The sequence below is a fragment of the Lissotriton helveticus genome, chromosome 5_1 (assembly GCF_964261635.1).
Source record: "Lissotriton helveticus chromosome 5_1, aLisHel1.1, whole genome shotgun sequence".
In the NCBI taxonomy this organism is placed as follows: domain Eukaryota; kingdom Metazoa; phylum Chordata; class Amphibia; order Caudata; family Salamandridae; genus Lissotriton; species Lissotriton helveticus.
In genome coordinates this window covers 317213131-317240411 of record NC_136065.1, presented here as the reverse complement: position 1 = coordinate 317240411, position 27281 = coordinate 317213131, and the positions used below count along the sequence as shown (strand labels likewise).

Here is a 27281-nt window from a genome sequence, read left to right as displayed (position 1 = left end):
ATTAACCTTTAGTACAATAAAGGGAACTTCTTCATCGGAAGCCTGAAAAACAGATGGAAATTATGTTGCTAAGTAATTAGTATATTCAATTTATAAAACAATCATGCTAGTATCCAGTGAAAAATTACAGTGACAATTATTCCCAATGCACTTCTTAACCTGGAAAGCAATAAACTTAGTAGCCTCGGCAAAACAATCCAAAGTGGATCATAAAATGACCGGGGAAATTAATCAAAGGAGGGGTAATCAGTTCAAGAGCATTTTATAGCCAATAAGTAGGAAATGTACAGTAGATCGAGTAAGGAAAGCGGTTTACTTAGTACAATAATAGGTGGGACTGGGCAGTTCTAATACAAATTTAAATACATCAAAATAATATAGATGATATAATATGGCCTAAACCTAGTTTTAACGTTGGTGGAATATAACAAATATAAATAATTCTAGTAGAGATTGAGGCATTCAAATACAAAACAGCTCAAGCCGATATAATGGAGAAGTCCCCGTTAGCGCATCACTATATTTGTGTAACAGATGGGTCCTCACCCATTTTCTGAGGTTGCTTGACTCTCATAGTAACAAAAACATTAGGCACAAAAAAGTCCAGGACAGCCGAATTAAACCCCCTCAACCAGGGTTTGGTTAGAACAAAGAAATATGTTCACACTAAAAGGAGAACATCAGGGTATTTAGCATTTTTAGAGGTTACAGAAATTAAAAACCTACAAAGTAAAGTGCATTGTGCTTCAGAATGGGTCCTCTCGCAGCAAGAGGAATGGGCACAGTTAGTAACTTGTGGGGCGTGATTTTGCTTTGTATCGCCCAACACATGTCAAGTGGCAATTTCAACATTAGAGACCACATACTTGCCCAATACTCTGATGCCCTACTGACTTCAGATATGCTTGAAAGACTCGTAACACGACTTCTAACCTTTGGCCTTTTAACTGAACATATGAACTGAAAGTCATGGGAGAAATATTTTATTCTCTCATAGTCAGATGATGGTAGCAGAGGATTATTGCTCGCCGACTTGGCCCTACTCACAAGGTCAGATTGTGGCCTCTTGGAAGTTAGGAACAGCGCTGAGGGAGGGGGTCACCAAGAGGCAGACTGGGCAAGGGAGCAGTTGAGATGGGGCTGCAGGTTTGATGACTGAAACCACCAGCCCTCATCTCCAACTAGAACGTCAGCGGGGCCTCAGAAGAAAGGGGCTAAAAGGGACGCCGGGTGGGGGAAGGGCAGTGGGAACACTGGGATTAAAGTTGAGGATCACATACTGTGCAGGTCAGAAACTGGTCTTACTTTCTTGTGTTTAATACCAAAGGTCAGTGCTTCATGTTCCGTTATTTAATAATTATTATTCAATTATTGTATTGTGCTCAATAAATCCCCCTTATCAAATTTTAAATCAAACTGACATTGAAAACACACAGCTTGGTTACTTACTGGTAATCTTAATTACTCGGGGTCCTACCCTTCTTCGTCATAGTCTTTACATGTTGAACATCGGCTCCCTAATGACACACCTTTCACCCAGGTTAGAAGTTAATTACTCCCACCCCAAGATGGCTTCCACTTCCTGTTGCTTCTTATGGGTCCCCAAAAGTGAAGTGGTCCATGGTGGCAAGACGCGTATCGAAAAACTAGAGACATTTGAAGGTGGTTCAAAAGGCACAAGAGCATTTTGGCCTAATTCTAAAAGATGGAAGTTTTTAAGTCAGGATAGACAACGGAGACGTAAATCATTCACTTAGCTTTATTCGATTTTTTGAATTAAAATCATAAAAGCATACAAAACAAACATAAAGAAGAACATACAAACTAAATGTATCTACAAGTTAAAAGAACGTATGCCCGGCCTATTGGAACAATTCATTAATTACAATGCACTATACATAAGATTAGCATTTACAGTCTGGGTTAATGCGTTGGTTTGTCCCTTCAGAAATTACAATATTTGTGTAATAAGTCAAATCTATTACGGGCAGGAGAGCTACTACCAGTAAGAGCACGAAATCCACTTCCCATCAGATATTTGTATGCTGTCATTGATCTAAGTGGAGGAATGTGTGGGGTACTTGGGTAGAAATCGTACAAATCCCAGATGGAAATGGGGCCATCTCCATCTTTGGGCTGGGAGGATCGTAGATGGGGGACAATGTTCCGATTCTTAAATTTCACTAGGATTAGGTCCCTAGGGATTTCTTTAGGTAGGGACCCTAACCAGCCCACCCTTCTAACACTCAGAATTCCACCATCTTGATTGGGTGGAAGGGGTCTGTTTTTATTAAGCCAGAATATGACCTTATTTAGAAGGTCCTTGCGTCTTTCGGGTTTCCCATGAGAGGGTGCCGGTATTCCCGAAAGAACAAGCACAAAAGGGGCGGCTTCCGGAGGTAAATGGATGCGTGTTACTCTATTTTGCTCTACTCTAACCAGAGGGAAATTTGTGGATACAGGTTTGAGGGGAATTTTAGTAGCAGTTGGGGGTGGTATTTTGGAGTTTTGACTTTCAATTAGGACATTTTCCCTAGTGTTAATTGGCATAGGGGCTTCGGAAGCAGTGGGTAGGTTGGGATGCTTAGATATTGCCGTCTTTATAGGAGGTAAGGAGTTGGTTTTAATGGTTGTCTCTATATTTGTCAGCCTATCCCCAAGGATATTAATTTTTTCTATCAGGGGTGCTATTATGGATCTTAGCATTTGCTCAAACTGAAATAATAGTGGCAACTGGGGCAATGGTGCTTGGTCGTCCAAACATTCATCACCCCCCTTAGATACTGCGGAGTTCATAACAGGCGATGTGGGACCAACACAAAGTTTCTGTATTTTGCATTGGGGTCCATGGTCATTAGCCCCGTCGAATTTCCTTTCAATACTTGAACCCTGCGTGTGTACAGCGGCTTGGGAGTTGACCTCTTTAGGTGGTAGGGATAATTTGCACAGTCTGCCAATAGGGATGTCGAAACAAGAGTTTTGTGCAGGAGAGGGGGATGCTACTGGAACGAACTTGGTACCACACAATGCATTTAGTTCCTCCCAATAAGACAAGTTTTGGGGTGTTCCAAGGGTTAATGGGGGAGATAGCGTACTATCTAGAAGATGGAAAGATACTTCAATGTCTACTTCTCTTGGAGGGGACAGTGTATTACTTCTCGGAGTTTCATTTTCCATCCCCTTCCTCGAGCCCCGCAGTAAACATGAGTTTTTAAATGCCTCCTTTCGCATCATTCTTGACGAGATGTGTTCAAAGTTAGTGCGTAGAAATGCAGCGCCACCGCTGAGGCAGCCGGGAGTTGCAGTCCCGGGGCGGCGGCGCTATCTCAGCAACGAAGTGACTCCTGGCGGTGGCGGCGGCAGAAGAGGACTCCCCTCGTCTCCCAGCACCGGTAAGTGTGCCTCCCCCCTGCTCCGCCAAGCAGAGCGCTGTTTGTAGGCGCCACCTGGCGCTTGCGGTGCGTGGAAATGCAGCGCCGCCGCTGAGGCAGCCGGGAGTTGCAGTCCCGGGGCGGCGGCGCTATCTCAGCAATGAAGTGACTCCTGGCGGTGGCGGCGGCAGAAGAGGACTCCCCTCGTTCCCCAGCACCGGTAAGTGTGCCTCCCCCCTGCTCCGCCAAGCAGAGCGCTGTTTGTAGGCGCCACCTGGCGCTTGCGGTGCGTGGAAATGCAGCGCCGCCGCTGAGGCAGCCGGGAGTTGCAGTCCCGGGGCGGCGGCGCTATCTCAGCAATGAAGTGACTCCTGGCGGTGGCGGCGGCAGAAGAGGACTCCTCGTCCCCCAGCACCGGTAAGTGTGCCTCCCCGTTCGGGCTGGACTGTTCCCATGAGGCACAGGGTCAAGGCTGATTTGCATATGGCCATGTCTGAACTGGAGTGGTGTGCTAAAAAACGACGGATTTAGGCCCAGATCGCTGTACTGGGGAGAATGTATGACATCGTTCTGCATTCTGTCCATCAAGTGTTGTTTTTGCATTTGTCACCCAGAGTGGGATGGGTATGCTCAGACGTGAGTCCCGTGCTCTCCACAACACTGGAGTCAAGCTATCCTGGCTGAAGACGGCTGATAGCCAGAAACCGGTCCTAGGATGCTTGACTCCGGTCCAGGAAAGACATGGCTTGGCAGTTTGGGCGGGACTGTTTCCATGAGGCACAGGGTCAAAGCTGATTTGCATATGGCCATGTCGGAACTGGGGTGGTGTGGAGTGCAAAAAAACGATGGATTGAGGCCCAGATCGCTGTACTGGGGTGAATGTATGACGTTGTTCTGCATTCTGTCCATCAACTGTTGTTTTGACTTGGTCTACACCCCCATATATTTAGGGCACTACACCATACACTAGGGCTGCTCAATATTGCCCCAGGAGCCTGGGTATAAACTATAGTTAAACACAGAGCTCCTGAAGGAGAAAATGTAATACTCTAAACTTGTAATATGGTTGGTATTAAAATAATGTAACCTATAATGTATCAAACAAAAACATTTTACGTGATAAGGCATACCCCAAAGTCAATAAAAAGAAAAGTATATGTAATCATTCAACAATATTCATGTAACCAATACATATACATCACAAGTGCAGTACAAGTTCTTTCAGGGTCAAGTGTGGAGAGCATAACCGACACCCAATAATTGAAAAATGCTGATTACAGAATACTTGTTGGTAATTAATGGTGACCTGTATGTCCACTTGGAGAATAGTATTCTTTCAGGCCATGGTCTAATAAGAGCTGAAAGTCCAGTTGATTCTTGTTGTGGCCAAATATAAAGGTCAGAGTAGATGCATCCACTTTCGGCTGTGGTAACATCTGACTCTGAATGAACAATTGTTTAAGGAAATATGTTTCCTTGTATAGCTGCCAGTCCCACTTTTCCCATTCACTGGTCACATATAATGCCAGGAACAAGGCTCTATCAAAGACCATGATATGCCAACAATTCATGATCATCCATGTCTGCTCTGTAAGCATTTCATTCAGATTCAAAGGAACACGGTCATCCCATCTACTCCTTGTCTCTGCCAGCTACAAAAGATGCTGGGGCCCTAAATATCCTGAGTTGCTTTCATAAGCAAACCCAGCTTTGCTTCTAGATCAGATACTGAAGATGGTTCCATTGCTGATGGATCTTTTGGAAATGTGATTTTCAGCAACGTAATTGATTTTATTTTCGAATTTGCTGTTTTACCAATATCCCATGAAGAGTAGCAGTAGCACAGTAGAGGCACAGGACACAGATTTGTAGCACAGCTTTAATAACTCTTGTAGTCACCAAATTCAGCCAAGCTCCGAGCCAAAGGTGAACACACTGACAACACTAGTCAAAGGCTGACAAAGGCCACTATAGTCATTGTGGCCGTGGAGTTAGGGGCTAATGCCAGTCGCCAGAACGACCTTAAACAGGACAACCAAAAAGGACTCCAGCTTTAGACTGGTACAACATTCAAAACATGACCTTTGCTGCAAAACACATCTTCAAGGGTGGAGGGTCAAGTTTTGTCAGAATGAAAGACCACTAAAGGAGTATTCTGGTTTTGAAGTCTCCACTTGGCGCCAAAACGAAGCATTAATTGAAAAACTGAACAATAAGATTCTGGGCATAGTGAACTTGCATAGAGTAACAGCTGCAAGGGTTGACAGTGACTGGTCTATTCTGGTATTTTCAGGGGCAACATACTTGACACAGCTCACACAAACTTGGCATGGGGTCAACAGCCTGAAAGACCATACCTTTCGGAGGTAGGGTCCTGGCAGTTCAGTGGATACTTGAGCTCAATGACGTCTCCATTCTTCTCGCGTAGTAGACCATGCTGCTCTGTGTAGTACTGCACAAGTTCGGCTAAGGTGGCAAACTTCTCACCTCCATACAAGTCATAATAATCGCCTGTGTTCTGGATCTTTATATGCGTCACCTCCTCGTTCCTCCTGCAAGATAAAAGCAGACAGTTGATAGTGAGATTGTTCTTGTTCACAATGCCCCTGCACCTACCACCCCAAATCATCCCTCATTTACAAAAGGTCACAACATGCACTCATTACATTAATCCATGCTTTTCTCTAGCCTCATCCACATAAAGAAAGTAAGGAAAAGTTTAAAATCCCACTTGGACATCATGAAAGGCTTTCGGGGTGGGGGGGCGGGGGGAAGTGGACCTAACCTTTACGGAAACACATTACAACAGGTGATTTGAACAAGGAGAGGGATTGCCTGGTAACTGCAGAAAGGCTAAAAAAGGTCACCCTTTTACAATGTGCACAGCAATCCATTGTTGGGCACGACACAAAACAAACAGCAACTCATCCAACAGCTTGGCTTGTAACAAGTCTGTGTTACGGGACCCACATTAAGTTTTTGCAGATGGGTTTCTGATCGCCAAAATAAAACTCACTACTGCGGGAGGCAGAGCGAACTCTGTCAACTTCTGCCACTCAATCACCCCGCATGAAGGTGTAGGTAGTACAGGCTTAGGTGCAAGCCCTGACTTGTTGCTGCGATACAAGATCCTACCAAAGAAGAGCAATGCTCATGTCCAGAGTTCCGGGTACCACACTCTCCACATTTATTTGGGGAACCACTAGGATGACTTGGGACCCGTTGTTCCAGATCTTCTTTAGACATCAGGACAGGAGAGGTAGGGATGGGAAAGCATACAGGAGCCCTGTGCTCCTCTCTATATGGAATGTGTACCCGAGAGAGTCTTCCTGGCTACTCCAACCCACAGAAATATTGACACTGCGCTCAAAGAGATCGAGTTAGGGTTCTACACACTGTGGGAGCCCTTTGCCACTACCTCTGGATTTAGCTATTTATCATCCAGTAGGCATCGCCTATTCAGATCGTCAGACCCGGTATTTAAAGATCCCGGTAGTTGGTGTATTTACAGGGGGATGCCCGGACGATCCAGACAGTCCCAAAGGCGCATGGCCTTTTGGCAAGGAGCCCAGAATGCCCGTCTACCTATAGTGTTCTCTGTGAAGATCTAAATCAACCCCCATAGAAGCAGTCCGCTTCGGTGGGTACTCTGAACTGGTCCAAGTCTATTCTTTTTCCGCTGACGGACTCTGCAACGCCCTAAATAGCTGAATATCCTTTGAAATGGGCGGCGGAGCCTGTCAAGTGCCTGAGCATATGGCTTAGTAGAGATCCTGAAGAATTGTGGAGGGGGAACTATGGGCGCGCTATGGACTGGCTGGAAACCAGAGTCCATTTGTGGATCAAACTCCCACTGTCACGAACTGATCGCATAGCCATCACTAAGATGGTTGTGTATCCTAAATTCTTGTACCTATTTGCAAATACCCCCATTCCACTCAATGCACAATTCTTACATGGGCAGGTCAACAGCCTAGAGTGTCTTATGAAAAATGAACACTGCCGCCTGCAAGTGGTGGACCGGGCGCCCCAGACATGAAGCTATTTGTGCTGTGCGCTCGGGTGCAATTCTTATACAACTAGCAGCACCACACCCGGTTTCAGGCACATGTAGAGATTGAACATGATCAGGTACTGCTGTGGCCATTAAAAATAGTAGTGATCCAACAATACAAGGCTCCCAAAGCTGAAATCAGTACAGAGGAGTGTGTACGTTGGGCGTGGGCTGGCCTCCGTAAGCAAGCCGGACTTGCATTAACAATCGTACCCATAGCCTACCTCGCAGACAACCCTCTATCCCCCCCCCCCCCCCTCTACAAGATAAAGGAGCAGCTAGGTGTGCAGGTACGCACAGTATCAAAATATTTGCTGATCTTATACCCAGGCGGCGAATTCCTCACTAGCCTAATTAACACAGGCACAGGACCGCTGACACTCTCGAACATGTCATTATACCATCAAATCAGAGCCACTTGCCACACACTTCAGGAGTCTTACCCTACCTTACATCCCATTTTAACAGCGCTAGAATTTGTTCACACAACTACCTCATCGAGTAAAATTTTCACTATGCTTTACACACCAACAGTCAGAGTCGACAGTCGACACTACAAAGGCCCAAACGGCTTGGGAGGGGGGACCTACACGTTGAGATACCAGAAACACAGTGGTTCTATTGCTGCACCCAAACAGAACAGTTATCCCCCAACTACAGACTGCGACTGATACACTTTAACTACTTACGTAGGACATATTGAACACCAACAACACTCCACAGACTCGGCCTGAAGATTGACTCGCAATGTATACGATTCAATTGTCAGGATGCCACTTTTTTGCACTTCGCATGGTCGCGCGTTTTTTGGGCCGAGATATGGGACACGATTAGCGCAATCACTCCGGCGGACCGCATCGTATGCCTGCTGGGATATGTGAAGAATATCCTGAAGGGCTGCTGAGGCCTTAGGGCAATGCTACTACTGCTGGTTAAACGCAGAATGGTGATGCACTGGGGCAGATGGCCAATACCGAATAAGCAAGCCTGGATCACTGATACTTCAAACTGCCCCAAACGCCGAGACCCAAAGACACATGGGAACCTTTAACATCCTTCCTAAGATGGAGGGGTAACCTCACCTGAGCCCGACGTAGACACTACACAGACCAGCACATGAGCTGCCCACTTCCTAGACAGGAGGCCTTCACCACTGCACACGGGCTCCTAGTTGCTAGCAGTATTTGGGGCGGATATTTAGAGGGGGTAGTGATATCTGATGGTTGCATTTTTTATAAGATACATGTGTGGCACACTGTGCAGCATTACAAATGAATGGTAAACATGTATAACGATTTTTCGAATGACAAGTTGGGGGGGGGGCTATGTTGTACATTTGGAAACCAATAAACACATTTTTTTTTTAAATAGACCAACTCCCATAGATGGACGGTAGGAATGCTTTTAACCCCAAGTGAAGTCAAATTGATGTGCAGGTAGGTATCCGCATCAGTCAACACCATGAGCTCTGGGTGAGATAGGGAAAGGGTCTGCCATTGAGCAGCCACCACTGCAGTTGTTTTGCAGTCTCCTCTGAAACCAGATTGGAATGTGACCGGTTGCCCTGGTGGTAGATCCACAAGACTTCAGATCCCACTGCAAAGCAGACAAATGTCATCTTGTTTGGTCAACAAGCAGGATGCAGGAGGCAAGCAGGCTAACAAACTTCAGAGCCATCCCCACTGATTCCCAGGACAGAGGATGAAACATAGGGATCATAGCCCAAATGTTCTTAACTCGTTGATCCCCAAGGAAGGCCCAAAAATGCAGTGTATCCAAGACGAGTCATGAATGGAAGCTGCTGAGAAGGAGTCCGGTGTAACTTTGACAAGTTTATTAAAAACCTTAACCATGTCAAGAGGATTGCAGTTGTATGGAGGTGGTCTACGACCAACTGTTGTGAGCCCACTTTCAATAGCCAGTCGAGGTAGAAGAAGACTGGCACCCGACCTCTGAAGATGAGCATTGACCACCAATAGCACACGAGTGACAGTGAGGCCGAATGGGACCACGACAAACTGAAAATGCTTATGACCCAACTTCAACAACAGGCAATGTCTGTGGGCCTGCAGAATGAGGATGTGGAAATAGGCATCGTGCAAGTTAAACGCCACCATCCATTCTCCCAGAGCCAGCACAGAGAGAAAATGGGACAGCGTGAGCATCTTTGATTTTTGCTTGCGCTGTAAGGCATTAAGCAGGCAAATATCTAAGATAAGATAAAGGCCTCTGTCCTCCTTCGGCACATCCCCGGAGGTGCATTCCAGCTATCCAGAATGTTTTGGGCTAAAGAAGTCCATAGGTCTTCTGAGACTGCGGTTAAGATCTCACTAAGCATGTCAAAAAGCCTATGTATATAACATCCAAGAAGGCAGTAGGCATTGGCCGACCTGAAGAAAGGTTAGTCGTAGAGAACATATATGTTTCCATAAGTTTGGAGTCCATCGGGAGGAGACGTCAGAAAGGAGCTCGACTGACCTGGCTGGTGGATGCCTGCACCACCAGACTTTCAGGTGTTGGATGTGGAGTTTAAAAGTCAAGTTGTCAGCCACCATAGACCAGCTTCAGGTGACCCTGTCCATTCACAGTAAGACCAGAGCAAGTTTTTGCCCAAAAGCCCAATAACGTGCCTGTGAGAGCCTTGTTGGAGGGCACAGGATGTTCGTTTCATCAGTGCCTGGCAAGGGTGAAGGACCACTGTGAGATCATTTGTTTTCAACTCGACTGTGGGGAAGTAGAAGTCAAAGACCTCAGCAGCCCCCTGAATTACAATGACCGAAAATGTTCTCTCTTTCATAGCTGGTCCAGTGGGGGATGCCAAACTAGAATCTTGTGAGGTATCCAATCACTAGCATCCTGCAAGTCCATGTTCCGACTGATTTCATCATTAAAGTGGGGATGGGGTGCAAAATATTTTCTATCTCCTCCATTTTCTCCATGTCATCTGCGTGGCAGTGCAATAGTGTCGGAGTCTGAGCAGTTGAGTATTGGCAGCACCACATCAGAATTTTACCAGGCCTCTGTCAAGGTCAAGCTTAATTTGGCTTGAAATCAGAAACCACAATGGACTGCAGCTCCTCCTTCGGCAGAGGTGGTGAAGGCATTCGTAGGACCGGCATAGACAGCAAACACAAAGTCAGAAAAGAAGCGGGTGCGGATCAGAAGCAGGTACAAATGACACAGACAGTGTCAAGGGCAGACTGACTGAAGGTAACCCAAATAGAGACCTTTGCGGATCCATGGGGCATGTCAGATGGATCCAGCAGTGTGCCAAAGATGCGCAGCATGGCCTTTTCAAAGGCTTCGACTAGTTTTGATGTCCCCAACAGACCTGGGAAGGGGTTCATCAGGGCCTAAGACTGTATTGGCTCCTCAGTGGAATGGGAGCGAGATATGGCAGTACGGTGAATCCCTTGCACCTCCTGCAGATAGTGACGAGTAGGGGCCGAATCCTACTTGGACATGTTATGTTTTTCTTTGACTTACTCAAAGACTGTCCCATGAAAATAATCTGCTGTGGGAACAACTTTGGGGCTGGGCCATACTCTCGACTAAGACCTGGAGTGGCACCTGCATGGAGTCTTGCAGTGATTCACCACAACGCTTCACCTCACGTTCACAAAAGGCATTTGGGTTCATCTGGGCACACTAGTATCAAGCCTTGGAGTTGTGAGTTAAGCCAAAACACCAGAGACACACCTCATGGGGTTATGTCACAGACATGTTTGCAACAGTCCCCTACAAGGCTTAAACCTTGTGATTTTGGGAGAGGGGGGAGAAGACATGTTTCCTTGTACTCTGGAAAAGTTTGTAAAGCAAAATGTCTTCACATAGTAAAGAAAGAAGAGCAGCAGAATTCTGGATCCACGTAAGAAGGTGCAGAAAGAAAGGAAGTGATGTGAGTGCACTTAAATGGCACTTCTATGCGGTTCAGGTCATCATTTCTGAAGCGGAATGTCGTCAGTGAGGAGCTGTATTGTGCCACCTAACAGTGTGAGCTGCTTTTTGAGCTTTTGGATCCAGTCTTGCTCCAGTGGATATTCCCTAGGTGAGTAATCCGCAGGTATAACTATCCATCAGTAGTCTGGGCTTTTGCAGACTTTACTTGAAATCACTTGAACTAAAACATAACTCACATTGAGACAGGATATTTCCCTCAACATAGGTACCCACAGTTCAGGGACACAGCCTTTGGCTGCCGAGAGACAGCCTGAAATGGACCAAGGTTTTTAACTTCCAAATCTCAAACCACTCAACTGATTTTAATGCCCTCTACAACTCTGTAATGATCATAGCTTTATCTATTTTTCCATGTCTTTGATTTCTCTGGGTAAAGGGAGAAAATTAAGTTCCCGTGGAGGTAGCTGGTAGCACACAAAAGTTTTCCTGCAGCACTGGCGGGTCAGAGACAAACGGTGCTCACAATCATGATGATGCAAGCAAGGATCACTTAATGGGTCCCAATCAATGCTTATAGTTGTAGTTTCTTCTCATGCACAGCAACTTTCAGACCTAATGTCTTTCTGGGATGTTATTAAATTGCATAGAAAGCACGATCACCGCTGGTTTCTTTGCACTAAACAGTTAACGGCAAATTGGTAGGAAGATCTCAAAAATTAAAAGGTTTCCTGAAATAGCAAAGTTTTGAGAAAAGACTTGAAGTAAAAAGGTGGGGCTTCATATGTCATGCCTTAAGGCAGAGAATTCCAAAATCTGACCAAGCATAGCGAGAAGCTATGGGCACCTGTCCTGCTTTTGTTCAATTTTGCAGCTAATTATAAGTTAACCATGGATGAGCATAACGTTCAGGGGAGACTAGATCTTGAGATGATTTCCAATTAAAGTTGGGGCGTATCCTTCAATGGAGCTATGAACAATGTACAGCGTAAAATAGAATTGTTGTTTCACTGGAAGAAGAGGAGGCGGGAACCTAGTCGGAGGGCATGAGGAAAATCTAGAAGTCCTCAAAATCATGCAGGTGGCCATATTTAGTTTGAAGTTTGTGTAGTAAGAAAATAAGGATCCCTAGGTAAGGAGAATTGGTAGAGTCAAGGTATTAGCCAATGAGGGCTCGGGAAACTAGTCTTTACCATCTTCCGTTAGAAAAGGAATTATTTTTCTACGGATCCTCGGATGAAACGTACAGGCAGAGACCATAGAAGATATTTGGTTAGACACAGATAGTCAACTATTTATTTTGACTTGGAGGCTTATTACCGATTTTGCCGGGGGGGCTGGAAGACCCATTTCAGCTGACTAATAATTATCTAGCCACAAATCATCTTTATCACTTATGATAATAACTATTGATCCCCATTCAGTTTAAGACCGCTATTGCACATGCATGTCCAAATGAATTTCATGGTTTGCTGCAAGGCTAGACCCATAGTAGGATTGCCATCAGAATATCTATATTGTCTGTGTAGATATACGCTCCTATTACTCCATTTAAAGGGCTTTTGCTAAGGGACTCACAAAGATGTTCAAAAGTTGTTGGGATGGGGTGAGCCTTTGGGAACTCCAGATTTCACTGGTAATTTATGTACCTAACTGATTGGGTACATTGTGTGTGGAAGGACTTGACCCACTTAACTGGAGTACCATTAATGCCTCTGGCTTTAATCAAATAGAATAATCTAGTGTCTAATGCTACAGACACGTACAATACGATCAGACCATTGATAGTCTCTGATTGAACTCAGGCCACGTACAATACGATCAGACCATTGATATTCTCGGATTGAACTCAGGCCTCAGCTCAACTATAATGGAAAGAAAGTGTTTCTGTACATGTGAAGGGCAAAACCTGCATTAGAGTTTCATAGAAATTTGACGTTTTGGAGATAGTTACATAATTTATTAAAAGTGAGATCTCCCAGAATGTTGACACCTACTAGTAATAATATAGGTTGGAAGCTAGATAGCACCCGTTTTTGCAGTATTGAGGTAACCATGGCAGATTGAACAATTGCGGATCTTGTTATAGTGATTAATTTAAGTGATAGGTAAGCAAGATTTAAAATTGTTATCAAATTGTTTTAGGGTCTGGCGCAGAAAGTGATCTGAATAGGAGCAACATTTTCCCCAAGATAAGGTTCAGGAGAGATCTTCACAAGAAAAAAAGAAATGTAATAAAAGCATGAAGAGTTTACAATGAGGTCAGTGGTAGCAAATGGAAAACGACTTTTTGTTTTTTGCAATAACATTTCTTAGAACTTTTGTTCAATAAAGTAATTATTTATTGGTTACACAATTCCTGAAACGAAGTGATCTCTACAATCCTATTATTTGAAAGACTTTTTGGGTTAGTAGTGGTGATGATTTTATTGGACTAGTACCTTTGTTTAGTGCCATTAACAAGACATCTATAAGTTGCAATTGCTTGTTTACATTCAAGTTTTGGGTCTGTGTTATAAATTCTTCTTCATGTCTGCTCAAATTCACATTTCATTTTGGCCAGGGTCAGTTCTTGAGAGAAACAAGGTCCTGATTTTCTATGATTTATTAATAACTTTGGGAATTGCTGGGGAATGTGCATCATCTGCATAACACAGCCAATTATTGAGGGTCTTACATTGCTTTTCGACAGAAAGGGTTTAGCATAGAAGGCATTATCTAGAGCTTTAATCAAATCATCATTATCAACCTTATTCCACTGTCGAATAATGTAGTTTTTTTATTGAATAGTGGCACTTATGTGAATGATGGATTGAGAATTTAATAAGAGAAAGGTCGGACCAAATGCAAGGTAGAATTCGGAGGTTATTTATTCCAATCTCAAAAATCCAGGTTACATCCAACTACTGAGCCTTGTTCATACTTGGTTGATATATACTTTAAGTCCCATTTTATGAAATTTATAAATCTGAAACTTCTCTGTCTTTTGAAGCTGCCAATTCATTGTCTGTGTAATAGTTGAAATCTACAATGATCCTTTGTTTAGCGCGCAAGGCAATTGAGGAACAGATTAAATCATAATACATGGAAGGAAAGGCACTCCTATATTGAGGTAGAGTAGGTCTTGTGCGGGTTTTGAAGAACACCAGTACTATAAGAAGACTCTGTTTCTTATGCTTGCTACTGTTCATGTAGAAACAGTTGTATTGTTGTCAGTGATAACTTTCACCCCACCACCAACTTAATTATTTGATCTGTTTTGATGGAAGATTAGGTACATCTCCTGAACGACTTCATGATGTCCACTAAACAGACGTTGAACAACCACATTTCTGCGAGTAACAGATGTCTAACCTCACCTTTAGAATCAGGTATTTAATTTCTATCTTGTGTTTTGACAGTGGATAAGTATCACAATAAGCAGTGTTAAGTTTATTGGAAGGAGACGAGTGTGTAACCATACTTTTTTTAGGGTTACATTGGGAACTTAAGAAGATGCCAATACCTTATTTATAATGATAACCATTGAATGGAGGGCGTGTGTGCACTTTGCAGTCGAAATGTGCTGATGTGGAAAGTCTACAAACCCTTCCAAGTGGTCAGTCAGAAGTGTGAGCACCTAGTTGGTAAAAGGCCTAACCTGCCTCTTCTGAACACTGTGGGCTTTGCTGTTTAGGTAGAAGAGGAAGAGGAGGGCTCCTCATGCCACTGTTGCGCAGAACAAATAAAGGACATGGAAGGGAGGGATGGGGGAGGTGGCAGTTTCCCAGCAGCCGAAGACTGGCTGAAGGACAAAGTCAACCGGATGTATGACGTTACAACGCATACTTTTACAACGCATACCGTTACAACGCATTTTTTACAACGCAAAAACTTTTACAACGCATACCATTACAACGCATGATTTTACAACGCAAGTACTTTTACAACGCATGCCATTACAACGTAAGTATTGGTAAGTATATAATATTTTTTTTAAATTAATTGTAAATAATAAAATTTAATTTAATTTAATTTATTTAATTTAATTTTTTTTACCTTGTACCCCTGTACCCCAAAAACCCAAATTAACCCAGAAACCTAAAAATACCCCTGTACCCCAAAAACCCAAAACTGCCCCTAAACCCTAAAAATACCCCTGTACCCCATAAACCCAAAACTGTCCCTTAACCCTAAAAATACCCCTGTACCCAAAAACTGAAAACTGACCCTGAACCCTAAAAATACCCCTTTACCCAAAAACTGAAAACTGACCCTGAACCCTAAAAATACCCCTTTACCCAAAAACTGAAAACTGACCCTGAACCCTAAAAATACCCCTGTACCCAAAAACTGAAAACTGACCCTGAACCCTAAAAATACCCCTTTACCCAAAAACTGAAAACTGACCCTGAACCCTAAAAATACCCCTTTACCCAAAAACTGAAAACTGACCCTGAACCCTAAAAATACCCCTTTATCCAAAAACTGAAAACTGACCCTGAACCCTAAAAATACCCCTTTACCCAAAAACTGAAAACTGACCCTGAACCCTAAAAATACCCCTGTACCCAAAAACTGAAAACTGACCCTGAACCCTAAAAATACCCCTTTACCCAAAAACTGAAAACTGACCCTGAACCCTAAAAATACCCCTTTACCCAAAAACTGAAAACTGACCCTGAACCCTAAAAATACCCCTTTATCCAAAAACTGAAAACTGACCCTAAACCCTAAAAATACCCCTTTACCCAAAAACTGAAAACTGACCCTGAACCCTAAAAATACCCCTTTACCCAAAAACTGAAAACTGACCCTAAACCCTAAAAATACCCCTTTACCCAAAAACTGAAAACGGACCCTGAACCCTAAAAATACCCCTTTACCCATAAACTGAAAACTGACCCTAAACCCTAAAAATACCCCTTTACCCAAAAACTGAAAACGTAAAAAAAACCAAACATATAAAATATTAAATATAATTATATACTTACCAATACTTACGTTGTAATGGCATGCGTTGTAAAAGTACTAGCGTTGTAAAAACATGCGTTGTAATGGTATGCGTTGTAAAAGTTTTTGCGTTGTAAAAAATGCGTTGTAATGGTAGTGCGTTGTAAAAATTGCGTTGTAAAGGTTGTATACCCGGCAACCTCTCAAACCGGGTCTTGTTGGGCATCTGACTAAGGCAACAGCTTATACTTTGGTGCACCTGTATTCATTATATGCAAAATATAACTTATCCAAAATGCTGCTGCAGGGCTTCTTCTCTACCTTCAACTAGGGGGAACGCATGACTCCAGATCTGCAATCGTTCCACTGGAAGCCTAAAGCTAGAAGGGCAATGTTCAAGGCACTCTGCACTGTCCACAGCACTTCCCAAGAAAAAGGAACGCTATACCTACAAGCTAAATGCAAACAACACATACCAAAGAGAACACTATGCTCCAGGCCCCAAACGTATTCCACCTTACCGTAAGAAATCCGCTGGAGGCACAGATTTTTTAGTACAAGCCGCCCAGATATGGAACTCATAACCAGCCAGCATTAGAAGCACCCATGAGCATATACACTTCCGAAGACAGTTGAAATCATGGCTATTTCCTAGATAACTGCACCACCTGCATCCCAACAGAGCCCAAAATAGCTCAATCCTCAAGCAAACAACTCAAACAGCAAACTGCTTTCGATATGTAGGTAAGCTAATAAGGGCTACTCCATGGTTCGCTGTGGCATTATATAGTCATGTACTTCCATATATAACAGTTATAGCCCACAATAATACTAAAACCATGTTCGCAGTGGAGAGAAACAAATTATAACTTATACTTCTTGAACTTACATAAGACATCTGCTTTGAGGGTTGGCCATCACCAGCACTACGCAGCCAAAAAACCAACAATTACCAAATGAACAGCCATGGGATAATTGGAAAGATCTATCACATATTGCTGGACAATTTCGAGTACTTTAATATAGTCCACCACAGCAGGTTCCAAACATCTATACAATGTGGCTGCTTCTTTACATCTCACAAAGACGCTCAGATATGGGGTGATAATAGAAATGCCCATCCCAACAGATCTCTCCACTTCTCTCTCCCTCCAGCCATGCCAGCTCAGGACCACAACTATACACCAAATCTCAGATTGGCCAACTCAGTGCAATAACCAGCCAAGCGGACTGTCATATGGAGTACCAATTCAAATCTTTATTTTGGCTGTAAACGATAAAAGAGCAATAAAACAAAGTTTAAAACATTAAGATCAAACAAGCATACACCATAAATGCTCTAAAACCTGCTTAGATCGAACATGCATCATAAAATATTTCATAAAACATTTCATAAACTCAGTAGAATGAGTCACAAAGGTAAACAAAAGCAATCGTGATCCACAGATTCTCATGGTGCTGGTGCATAAGGGAATTCAAAGTTTCTAATGACACCCTATGCTTTGATAACGTTCAGATACAGTCATGAACTCCAACGTCTCAAAGTGCTAGTGCATGGTGGGGAGCAGAGACACAGACACTGGGAGCATCCTGTGCTGTTGTGATATCAGGTCCTGCATTAAGCCTGGACAGAATTCACCTAGTCCTCTCCATCGTCAAAAGGTAAGACAGAAAAAAACATATGGAACACCGTAAAGGGACCTGCAGAGCTGTTCAAATCTACCAGCACACTGAAAACCATAAAATTGTGCCTCTGTCTCTCACATTTCATCATCCACCACACTGCTACATGCTGCGTGCCATAACATGAAAACCACACCTCTGTTGTCATCACACATGAAATGGAAACACTTCCCACATAGGTTCAAACCAAAGACAACATCCTTCCAACCACACACCCTACACGATCTAGTGCTTCAGTGCCCCACATATGGGTAGCAAGCACTAAATAATGCTCAATACTATGCAATATAATCTGTACAGCGCAGGCTCAGCATTTAATATGGCATTGAACTGCTTTGTGTTAGTCAGACTTTCCAGGAGGTTCTGAGATACTGGTGGCCCTCAACACTTTGAACAAGTGCAGCATCACAGTGTGGATTTCACAGGGTGTGATGGGAGCATTCAAAACCTTTTTGAATAGGTTGGCACCTGTGTGCCTATCTAGAGCACAGTTCAAAGGCTGAAGCTCGACGGCTCCAGTAGCCTAGTAGGTGATGGCTACTTCTATTTCTCAATATGTGACATACCAAAGAATTTACACAACCAGCACCGTGTGTGACAGCAGCTCAACCATCAGGATTCTAATGTGGATTATCACATAAGTGAGAATTGTCTCAGAATGAATATATTCACTCACTCATCCACCCATACCTTCCTCTTAGTGACCGAAGCACCAGTTCCAGAGATCTGTCTGTAACCTCCATGTAATTTATGGCTAACCGTACATGTTCTATGAGCATTGAAATCTTGAACCAGCCAAACCTGCTGAAATTGGGCTGCAGGAGAATGAAGGTTGCACTTGCTTCCTTCTGTGATACAGGGAAGTTTGCTTTTTTACTGCCACGATGCACCTTTTGAGGAAGCAAAGCTTGCACGCCTGCTGGCCAATTTTTACATGCCCTATGATGGAGAAAACTTGTTTTGCTGCATCCAAATCTGAAGAAGAGAAGCTTGTACCGTTTCTGCCCAAGGAGTTAAATAAAGAAAAGGTGTTTCCACTGCTATGGCCCCATCACATGACAAAACCCAAAGAATATTTTGAACGCCCTTGCATAAAAGGCCCAGGCCAGTGCAAAACTTTAGTGGGACATGGGCAGGACTTTAAGTGGTATGGGTCCTGCCTGGCCTGAAGCCAGACTGTAATTAAAATCAGACTAATGAAACGGGTCCCCATCAGGCTCTATAATCATCTCCTTTCCTTAAAAGGGAAAAGGACTTTTCATTTTCTCGACTGGGACTGTAAAAATCTTCAAGTTATTCCATACAATCCTGGTTTACATTTCAGGTTTTATTTCATCCTGTGTTCCATAAGAGCTTTTGCTTTTTCTAGATGTTGTGATTCTGTAGTTTCTTTATGCAATATACGACTTCTGTATAGTGCAGTCTTTAAAACGAGTCTCTTACAAGTGTGAGTGATAGCAGGTTGTGGGTAGGCATTCATGATGGTGCACAACTGAAAGCTTTGAAGTCGAAGCTGAAAGTACAGCGAGTTCCTTACTGTGCCTGCTAATGGGTCATAAAGGTGTGTAAGTTACTTGCACATCCAATGCTTGACCTCTTTGAAAGGAACACAGAGCTATGGGCGCATATGTGCCAACTGTAATTATGGGACAGTGCTTGAAGGAGGCACACAGATATCAAATGATGCCAGTGCCGCAGGAAACAAAAATCCATGGTTTACTGGTGGGTGGATGGGGAGAGTAGGGGTCTCGGGTAATTAAGTAGAGGAGATGAAAGGAAGTGCAAAAGAAGAGTGAAAATACAGTGCTGATGAGGAAATCGATTTAGTGTGAGATATGCAGATGGAGGATTTCAGAAGGTGCGGGTAGGAAAAGGGCTTAATTGTCTAACAGAGTTAGAGCCTGCATAAGAAAGTGGTATGATGACGACAACAAGTGATTTAGACACGCTAAAGTCTACAGCCCCTGCTACAAGAAATCTTTAATTGGCATCCTTACATTTCCAGTATTGAAACATTTTCAATTCTAATTATTCACAACAGAATCCTTGCTGCTGTTCAATTATATGTTCCTGCAAACAAGGCTGACAAAGCTATTAGGTCTGGTTTGTTGTAAATCTAGGTTTTCGCTAATGTGTGTATATATAACAGGAAACTCACAGAGAAGCACCGAAACACTGGTCAGATGGCATGCACAGGATTTTGGTTTACGTGTTTTATGCCACTCTATTATAAACATAGGCTAAGCCTCATTGACCCATCTTTGGCCACAACACTTTTACAAATCTCCGATCACACTTTTTTCATCCCACTCAAAGCACGGATTCTGGGGCAAACACTAAATGCCTGGCCCTGAGCCAGTGACCTTGTTTTCAAACCCGGCTTCTCATCTTGACCAAATTGTCTGACTCTCGAGAATACTTTTCTTCGCGTTGCTTTCTTTTCTGTGATGATTACATCTGCGATGACCTTAAAATAATTCAAATCAGGATGCTCACTGTAAAAAAAAACAAGCATTTACAATGCAACGGTTTCGCCTTTTCAAAAGTTCGAGCTATTGGCATTGTAAATGACTACATTTTTATTTATGTGTTGGTTTTGAAAACAGATAAATAAATGGCATTGTCATTTACATTGCCAATAGCTTAATCTCTCGCAAATGTGAGACCTATTGTACCCTACTGGACGAGCTCAGCAGACAGCAATTACTTGCAGACGAGTTCTATAACACAACAGTGACTGCTAAATCCAGCGCTTCACAATAGAAACAGAAATGATACATGAGAAGATTACGAGTGAACAAATTACAAAAGCAGACGTTAAGTTACATGAGTCAAAAGTGACAATTGTGAGCAAACAAAATACACGAGGTAGCAAAAGGTACATTACAGGAGTAATATACGAACTCGAAACTGACAAAGTAACGGGCAGAGGGTGTCATATTGGATGAAGCGGGCACTTCAAGTGAGTGTCAGCGGGCACTTTGCCAGGCAGGGGTTGGGAGCAGCGGGCAAAGGGGTTGTAGAGAGCACTTCAAGCAAGGGGCAACCTGCACTTCTCCAGACAGGGGCTGAGAGCAGTGAGCAGTTGGGTTGAAGGGGGGTGAAGAGGGCACATCAAGGGATGGGCACTCTGCACTTCACCAGACAGGGGCAGGTAGACTCCAACATAGGAGGTCAGAGTTGGTGCAGAATACACTTTAAGTGAGAGACAGCCTGCACTTCACCGGACGAGGGCAGAGAGATGGTGCACTACACCCGTGCCCCGGGGTGATGCCCAAGGATGACGAAAAATACGTTCTTGAAAGTGCTGACGCCACGGAAGTTGTGAAAGCGTGTGCTTGAAAGCTAATTATGGACCTGTGTGTCTATATGGACGATAGAGCATTTATAATTTCAAAACGTGCGAGTTTCATTGCCAAGGTTTATGTGGGGGAAACAATGTCTCTAACATATACCAGGAATTGTAGTTTACAAGTGCGGAGGGTCTTTTAATATCACAACACGTCATTAAATCTACATTTTCTGTGTTCGGTATGAATGACATTGTGTGCCTGCCCCCGCCCCGAACGTTGACCCATTTGAAAATTGCTAGGTTTTTTTGTTTCAAATATTTTATTGGCATTTAAAAGTAATGTGCAAAAAACATTCAAGTGTTACAGAACCCTTGCGATGGATACAAATAAATTTACCATGATACATTAGTATGGAAGGCGTACATGCAGTAGTGAGCGTGAAAATCAGCAAAGACACTTAGGCTCATATTATTAGTTTGAAGTTATTTTTTTTCTGTTTGGCTTTGGTAAGCTGCTGTTCTTTATAAACTGTACATTTATTTAGGATGCGTGCGTCCATTGTGCCAGTGGGCGTATTGGGGTAGGAAAGACAGGTACAATCAGCCCTGGCAGGCTTTCGGTAGTCACGAGTCCGGCACTTCTAGAAACGCGGAGAAGTGGAAAGAAGGGGTAGGTTTCGAGATTATTGGATGGGAAAAGGTACTCGAGACATTGAGAATGCTAGAGAAAATGGGCAACAGAAAGAAAGCCAGCAAACGAAGGAATTAAAACTGAAAATGGGGGTACAATTAGGAGAACGATCGGAAGAGAGAAAGGAAGTATGACAGGAGGCAGAAAAACAAACAAGGAAAGAAACAGTCATGGGTAGAAAGAGAGAAGCAAGGAAGAGAAAGCAATGTGTAAGAAAAGCGGAAAGGTAAAAATAGAAGTTTAGGTAAATGCACGTTTGTGGATCAGTGTTTGGTAACTATATAGGACACGTGTTTGAAATTTAAAAAATATGGAATTTGTTGTAGACCAATAAAACAGCTAGCCTCGTGTGAAGCTGACGTGCGGGGGCCTCGTGCCTTCCTTTTAACCGAGAGTCCATGCGAAGAATTTGTTTCTGCTGGTCTGTTGTGGGGGTCTTGCGCCTTCCCTGTCCGTGAGGGTCTCCGCCTCAGGCTGGTGCGTGGAGTTTCTGCGGGGACAAGTGTCGAGGGTCTCCGGCGGGAGTCACTGGGAATTGCTTTTTGTGGGTCTTTTGCGTTGAAAGGACCGTGTGCCGTGTTTTTCTCGTGTGGTGCATTGGGGGTTCAGTGGGGTATTGTTGCAGGGGTCTACTGCATTTATTTGGTGGGGGCTAGGGAGTCTGTAATGGGGTGCGGAGTGAGTTCTCTCGCTTCAGAGGCCCGGTACCCCCTTTGCGGGGTCTGACAGTGTTCTGGGAGGGGAGGGCTGCAGCTGGGGTGCGGGGACCCGGCAATGAAAGGCCCCGTCAGGGTTGTTTGCAGTGAACACTGGCATATGCACGATTCGTTCGGCAGAAAGCTGCGGCGCACCGTCCTCCCCCCCCCCCCCCCGACACCCCCACCTGCACCCCCTCCAGCTTAACTTTACCTCCTCTCTAGCCGGGCAGAGGGGGTGCCTACGGAGGCCCCCGGACCCCATCATGTTCCCCTATATCCGCCATGTGCACCTCAAGTCTGACAGTTTGCACGGAAGGGCACACGTGTTCTACTTGTGCAAACGCACGCCAACATGTGAGCACACTTGACAAAGCGAGGGGACATTACTTTGCGGGGGGGGGGGGGATAAAACAGGCCGGGGAAAACATACGCTGTAGTCATAGATCGCACTACGGGGGGAGGGGCGGACACCGACAATGTGTCCCGACGCCCCTCTCCCCTTGCAGGCACTCACCGGGTCCGGCGGCTGCTGGAGGAGAGCTCCCGCTCCTCGGGACTCTCCGGGCCCGCAGAGGGACGTTCTCTTTCCCCGGGGCTCCTCCTGTGCTCGGGAGCCTCGGGACGGTCGATGCAGGCTGCTTCCTCCTTCCGGCTCTCTCCTCCTCCTCCTGCGATGACGCGGAAGGGGGCTCGACCGGCTGGGCCAATCCCAACGCGGCCCGGGCTTGAAGGCGGGCGCTGCTTCCTCCTCTCACTCGGGGCCACGGCGGTGAATACACGGAGCAATGCCGGGTGGGCACCGGCCTTAAATCTAAATATTAAGCGAGGTGGGCACTCGCTCGGGGTACCACAACAGCGGCAAGGTCCCTGGCAGGGTGGGCACCTGCCAGCGGACAAAATACTCGAAAATCAGGTGCCGGCAATGCCGGACCAGATTCGGGGGCGTTCCCGGCTGACGTCGCGTGACGTCGGCAAAAGCCAAAGAATCTCGGGAACGCCCCCGAATCTGGTCCGGCATTGACGGACAGGCCCCTCGTCCAATGGCTAGGCTCCATTTATGGAGCCAGCCAATGAATGACGAGGGCCGACCCAAACCCACACTACAGTTCTCATTAGATTTCTCCTGCGCAAAAGCTGCTTGCGCAGCTTTTTGCAGTCGAAACCTAAAAAACTCTGTGTGTGGTTTAATAGACCATAATGTTGCTCCACCTAGAATAATAATAAAGGCCTTGTCTAGGAGGAACAAGACAACCGACTTACTTCTTCGGTTACTAATAAAATTGTCATCTGGGCTGAAGGGGAAAAGAATGAGATCCCCATCCAGAATCTGAATTGTACAAGGTCTACTCAGAAACCTAGTTTCAGCTGGGGCTTCAGAGCTAGACCAAACTGTGTGGCACTCAGTCATTACTTTTCCTCCCTGTGCCTACTTTTCCATGATTAGTCACATATGAGAGTGCTAAGAAATAATTCAGTTCAGAATGCGCACAGTCACAAATCTCTCTGGAAAATTGCTCCGTTGACTCATAAAGAAGTAACTAAGCAACCAATTTGCTTCTTGAGTCATTAATAAACTAGTCAGGGCAGAAGGGGTGTGGTTTGAAAATTCAAATAAAGGCTACTCAGTGCACTGATACACTCTAAAGTGCTTAGGTGAATAAATCCAAAACTCACATTAATTTGAACGTTTGTAGCTCCGCTATTAGCCCAAAAAAAAAAAGCTGCAAGCAGCGACGGGGAATGGCCTGTTACTTGGTGCAGACTGTGATTACAGTGTCCCGCCCTGTGAAACATGCCACACATGCCGACAGCCTCACCATTAGTGCATCGTGAGGCCTCTTCAAAGAGTGGGACCTCAGGAAGTATGCCCCACCTGCCCCTCCTTTTCCAGCTGTTTCACAATATTTGATGTGCTATGCCTACAGTCCTGAGAAAGATGCTTGAACCCAAAGGGCCAATATTCGAGCACCGAAACATGTTGACAGAAAAGAGAAGCAGAGTTGGTTGCACGACCAGTCTGTTTTTAATCTTGCAGTACTGAGACACCAGTAAAAACACATTTAGCTCATCCACATGTAACCTTAATATAAAATTGACAGTTTCAGAAAGGGAGAATGTCACGTTAAGGGACATAACTTCACCCAAACTGGGGAACCCATACCTAAAAGACTGCACAACCAGTGGTAGATGTGTATTGAGGAAGCATTCCCCACTGAATAGTAATCATTCAATACAAATGCAGTGATGTACAGTAATTGTCCCAGAAGTCTGGATTGTTCTACCAGCAGTTGTATACTTCCTGTATGTTTAGGTCGGTTTATAGAAATCATACGTCTTCTAATGCCTCCTACTTCCTTTGTGGTTCAGCCACCTCTGTGTGCGCTATTTCCACCTGTCAATTGCTTGTTCATTGTGTTCGAGAATATTGCGCTGCTGCGGTCTATCGTGTACTTTTATTGATTTGCGAATCTATGCATAACATTTTCCGCTACACAAAAAGACAAAAAATGTGCATTGCCAGTGCTAGTTTCGATGTGTGATGTGAGTGTACTCACACAAACGTGAGCAGAGTTTCCTTTTGGTTTTTACATGTGAAACAAGCAGTTTTTGAGGCAGACTAGACGACTTAGAAAAAAAATTAAACATAGCTGTGGAGTGGCTCCATGTCACATATACCATCTGTCAATTCTGGCATTTCAGCCAACAGCACTTTCCAAGCTGTGAATTTGAGGCCATATTAAACGTGATCTAAAGCAAAACTACAAGCCCCACAATGCAACATGCTGTTGCCTCAAAAGGCAGGAATTGCTGCTGGTCTCAGGCCCTAGTGCCACTTGGCAGAATCAAAATCAAATGTAGCTCCTCATTGTCTGCTCTCTTTCTTGTAGGCATCCATGGGTTAAACCGCTCAGTGTGATAGCATTACAAATGCAAATAGAAGTATATCCTTGCTAACGGGCGGACATGAACACTCACTATAATATAGGCATGTTAAATAAAGGATGCTATTTACCAGACCAAAGCTGGACGTGGCTCAGCAGAAATAAAGGAAAAACAATATGCTGGCGCCCCACTTCCCGTCGGGGGCTCAAAGGGGGGGTTGTAGTGACGTAGATGGCGCGTCTGCATCCCAGCTCGGATGAGCCTGCTGTGAAGTGCAGCGCCAGGAACGCCAGTATACCAAGGTTTCCGTCACAGACTAGAGTCTGAATCAGTTGCTGGAGATGCGTGGGCAGTGGAGTGAAGAATACAATTACCTGGTGCAGTATTTGTGAGAAAGAAATAGGCTGAAATCAGGAAACTTATAAAATGACTATGCTTTTTTGGGGTGTATATATACCAGCCACCTCCTAGTTAAAGTTCCGTTTACTATAGCGCCCAATGCCAGGAGTTGGGTACTTAAGCGTTCCGGGTTATGGCGGAGAAAGGAACAGAAGGAAATGAACTGATTTGCACAGGATCACACAATTTAATGAAACTTAAAACAGTTTCAATAGTTCAACAGTGGACAGTATAACCACCGGTATACATCTCAATTCTGAAAACCTATTGAAAGGATAACGTAAGTCAGAGTTTTAATTTTGGGATTTACTTTCGGTTTTGATTCACAATTCAATTCACTTGTCAAATAATCAATTGTAATTGTAATCAATTTTGAGAATTCATTGAAAGGACAATAAGACTAAAGTTATAACGCACCAAGTTCGACATGGTTTTACAAAACAAAAACAAAAATCGGAACATGTTTTTAAAATGTGTTTAACAATTTGTATCTAATGTATAATAGCAGGCAAAGGAAAAGTATTTTATTAATTGGAATATTGTAACGGTTTTTATTAACTATACAATAAAGAATTTATATTTACTGTATACATCTCAGTGGGCTCCAATGCAACGTATCTCAGAACCAGTCAGTCGGCTTTTCGCAGCTGTGATTCGTGAAATAAAATAGTCAGGTTTGAATCAAAGCGGATGCTTGTTTGGTGTCTAGTGAAGGCCCCTTCCCACAGGGATGCAGTCAATGACCTCCAGAGACCCCCGCATTGCCGGCTGACTTATGACCTTTCGGGAAATTGAAGGAGAGGGTCCAAAGTTCCCCAGACAGAGTGGCCCAGATTCCTGGACAGCTCCATCATCAGAGCGTACAATGAATGGGCACTTTGTCTCCGGGGAGAGAGGAAACAAGGCAGAATGGGCACAATGCGGGCACGGGGCCAAGATGGAAAGCCCCAGGGCTGCTTGGGTATTTTGGAGATTAGACATTGGGAGGAGAGAATCCATATGAATAACTCATACTCTTGTATGGTGGTAGGTCCGGGGCTAGTTCTACAAAGAAGTTGAAATAAAAGTAAATAAACGAAATGTAATACAAGAATGGGGAAAGAAAGGGAGTGATGAGGAGCAAAGGAGAGAGCAGGGAAAAGAAAAAGAAGACGGGAGAGGGATGATTCGACGTAGAGGCGACAGCTCATGAGAGTGGACAACTGAAAAGGCGCCATGTAAGCAGGAACAGAGAAGGGGTAGAGAGAAGAAGGGGTAGAGAAAGGGAGATGGGAGAAGGGGTAGAGAAAGGGAGAGATGGGAGAACGAAGAAATTGGGTGAAAAGGGTGAACGCAAGAGAAGTTGAGATGAAGAAAGAGGGTGCGAGAAAAGATGACAAGA

At 44.3% G+C, this 27281-nt stretch overlaps 1 protein-coding gene across 3 annotated transcripts in view; it reads right to left on the bottom strand.

Moving 5' to 3' along the window:
• The window catches only part of LOC144754495 (tyrosine-protein phosphatase non-receptor type 11-like), a 376140-nt gene that overhangs the window by 184674 nt on the left and 164185 nt on the right, over positions 1 to 27281 (bottom strand). For all 3 annotated transcript variants that reach the window (XM_078642364.1, XM_078642361.1, XM_078642363.1), the window contains exon 3: positions 5729 to 5923. In XM_078642364.1, coding sequence (XP_078498490.1) covers positions 5729 to 5923 — 195 coding nt within the window. The remainder of the gene's footprint in view (positions 1 to 5728; positions 5924 to 27281) is intronic.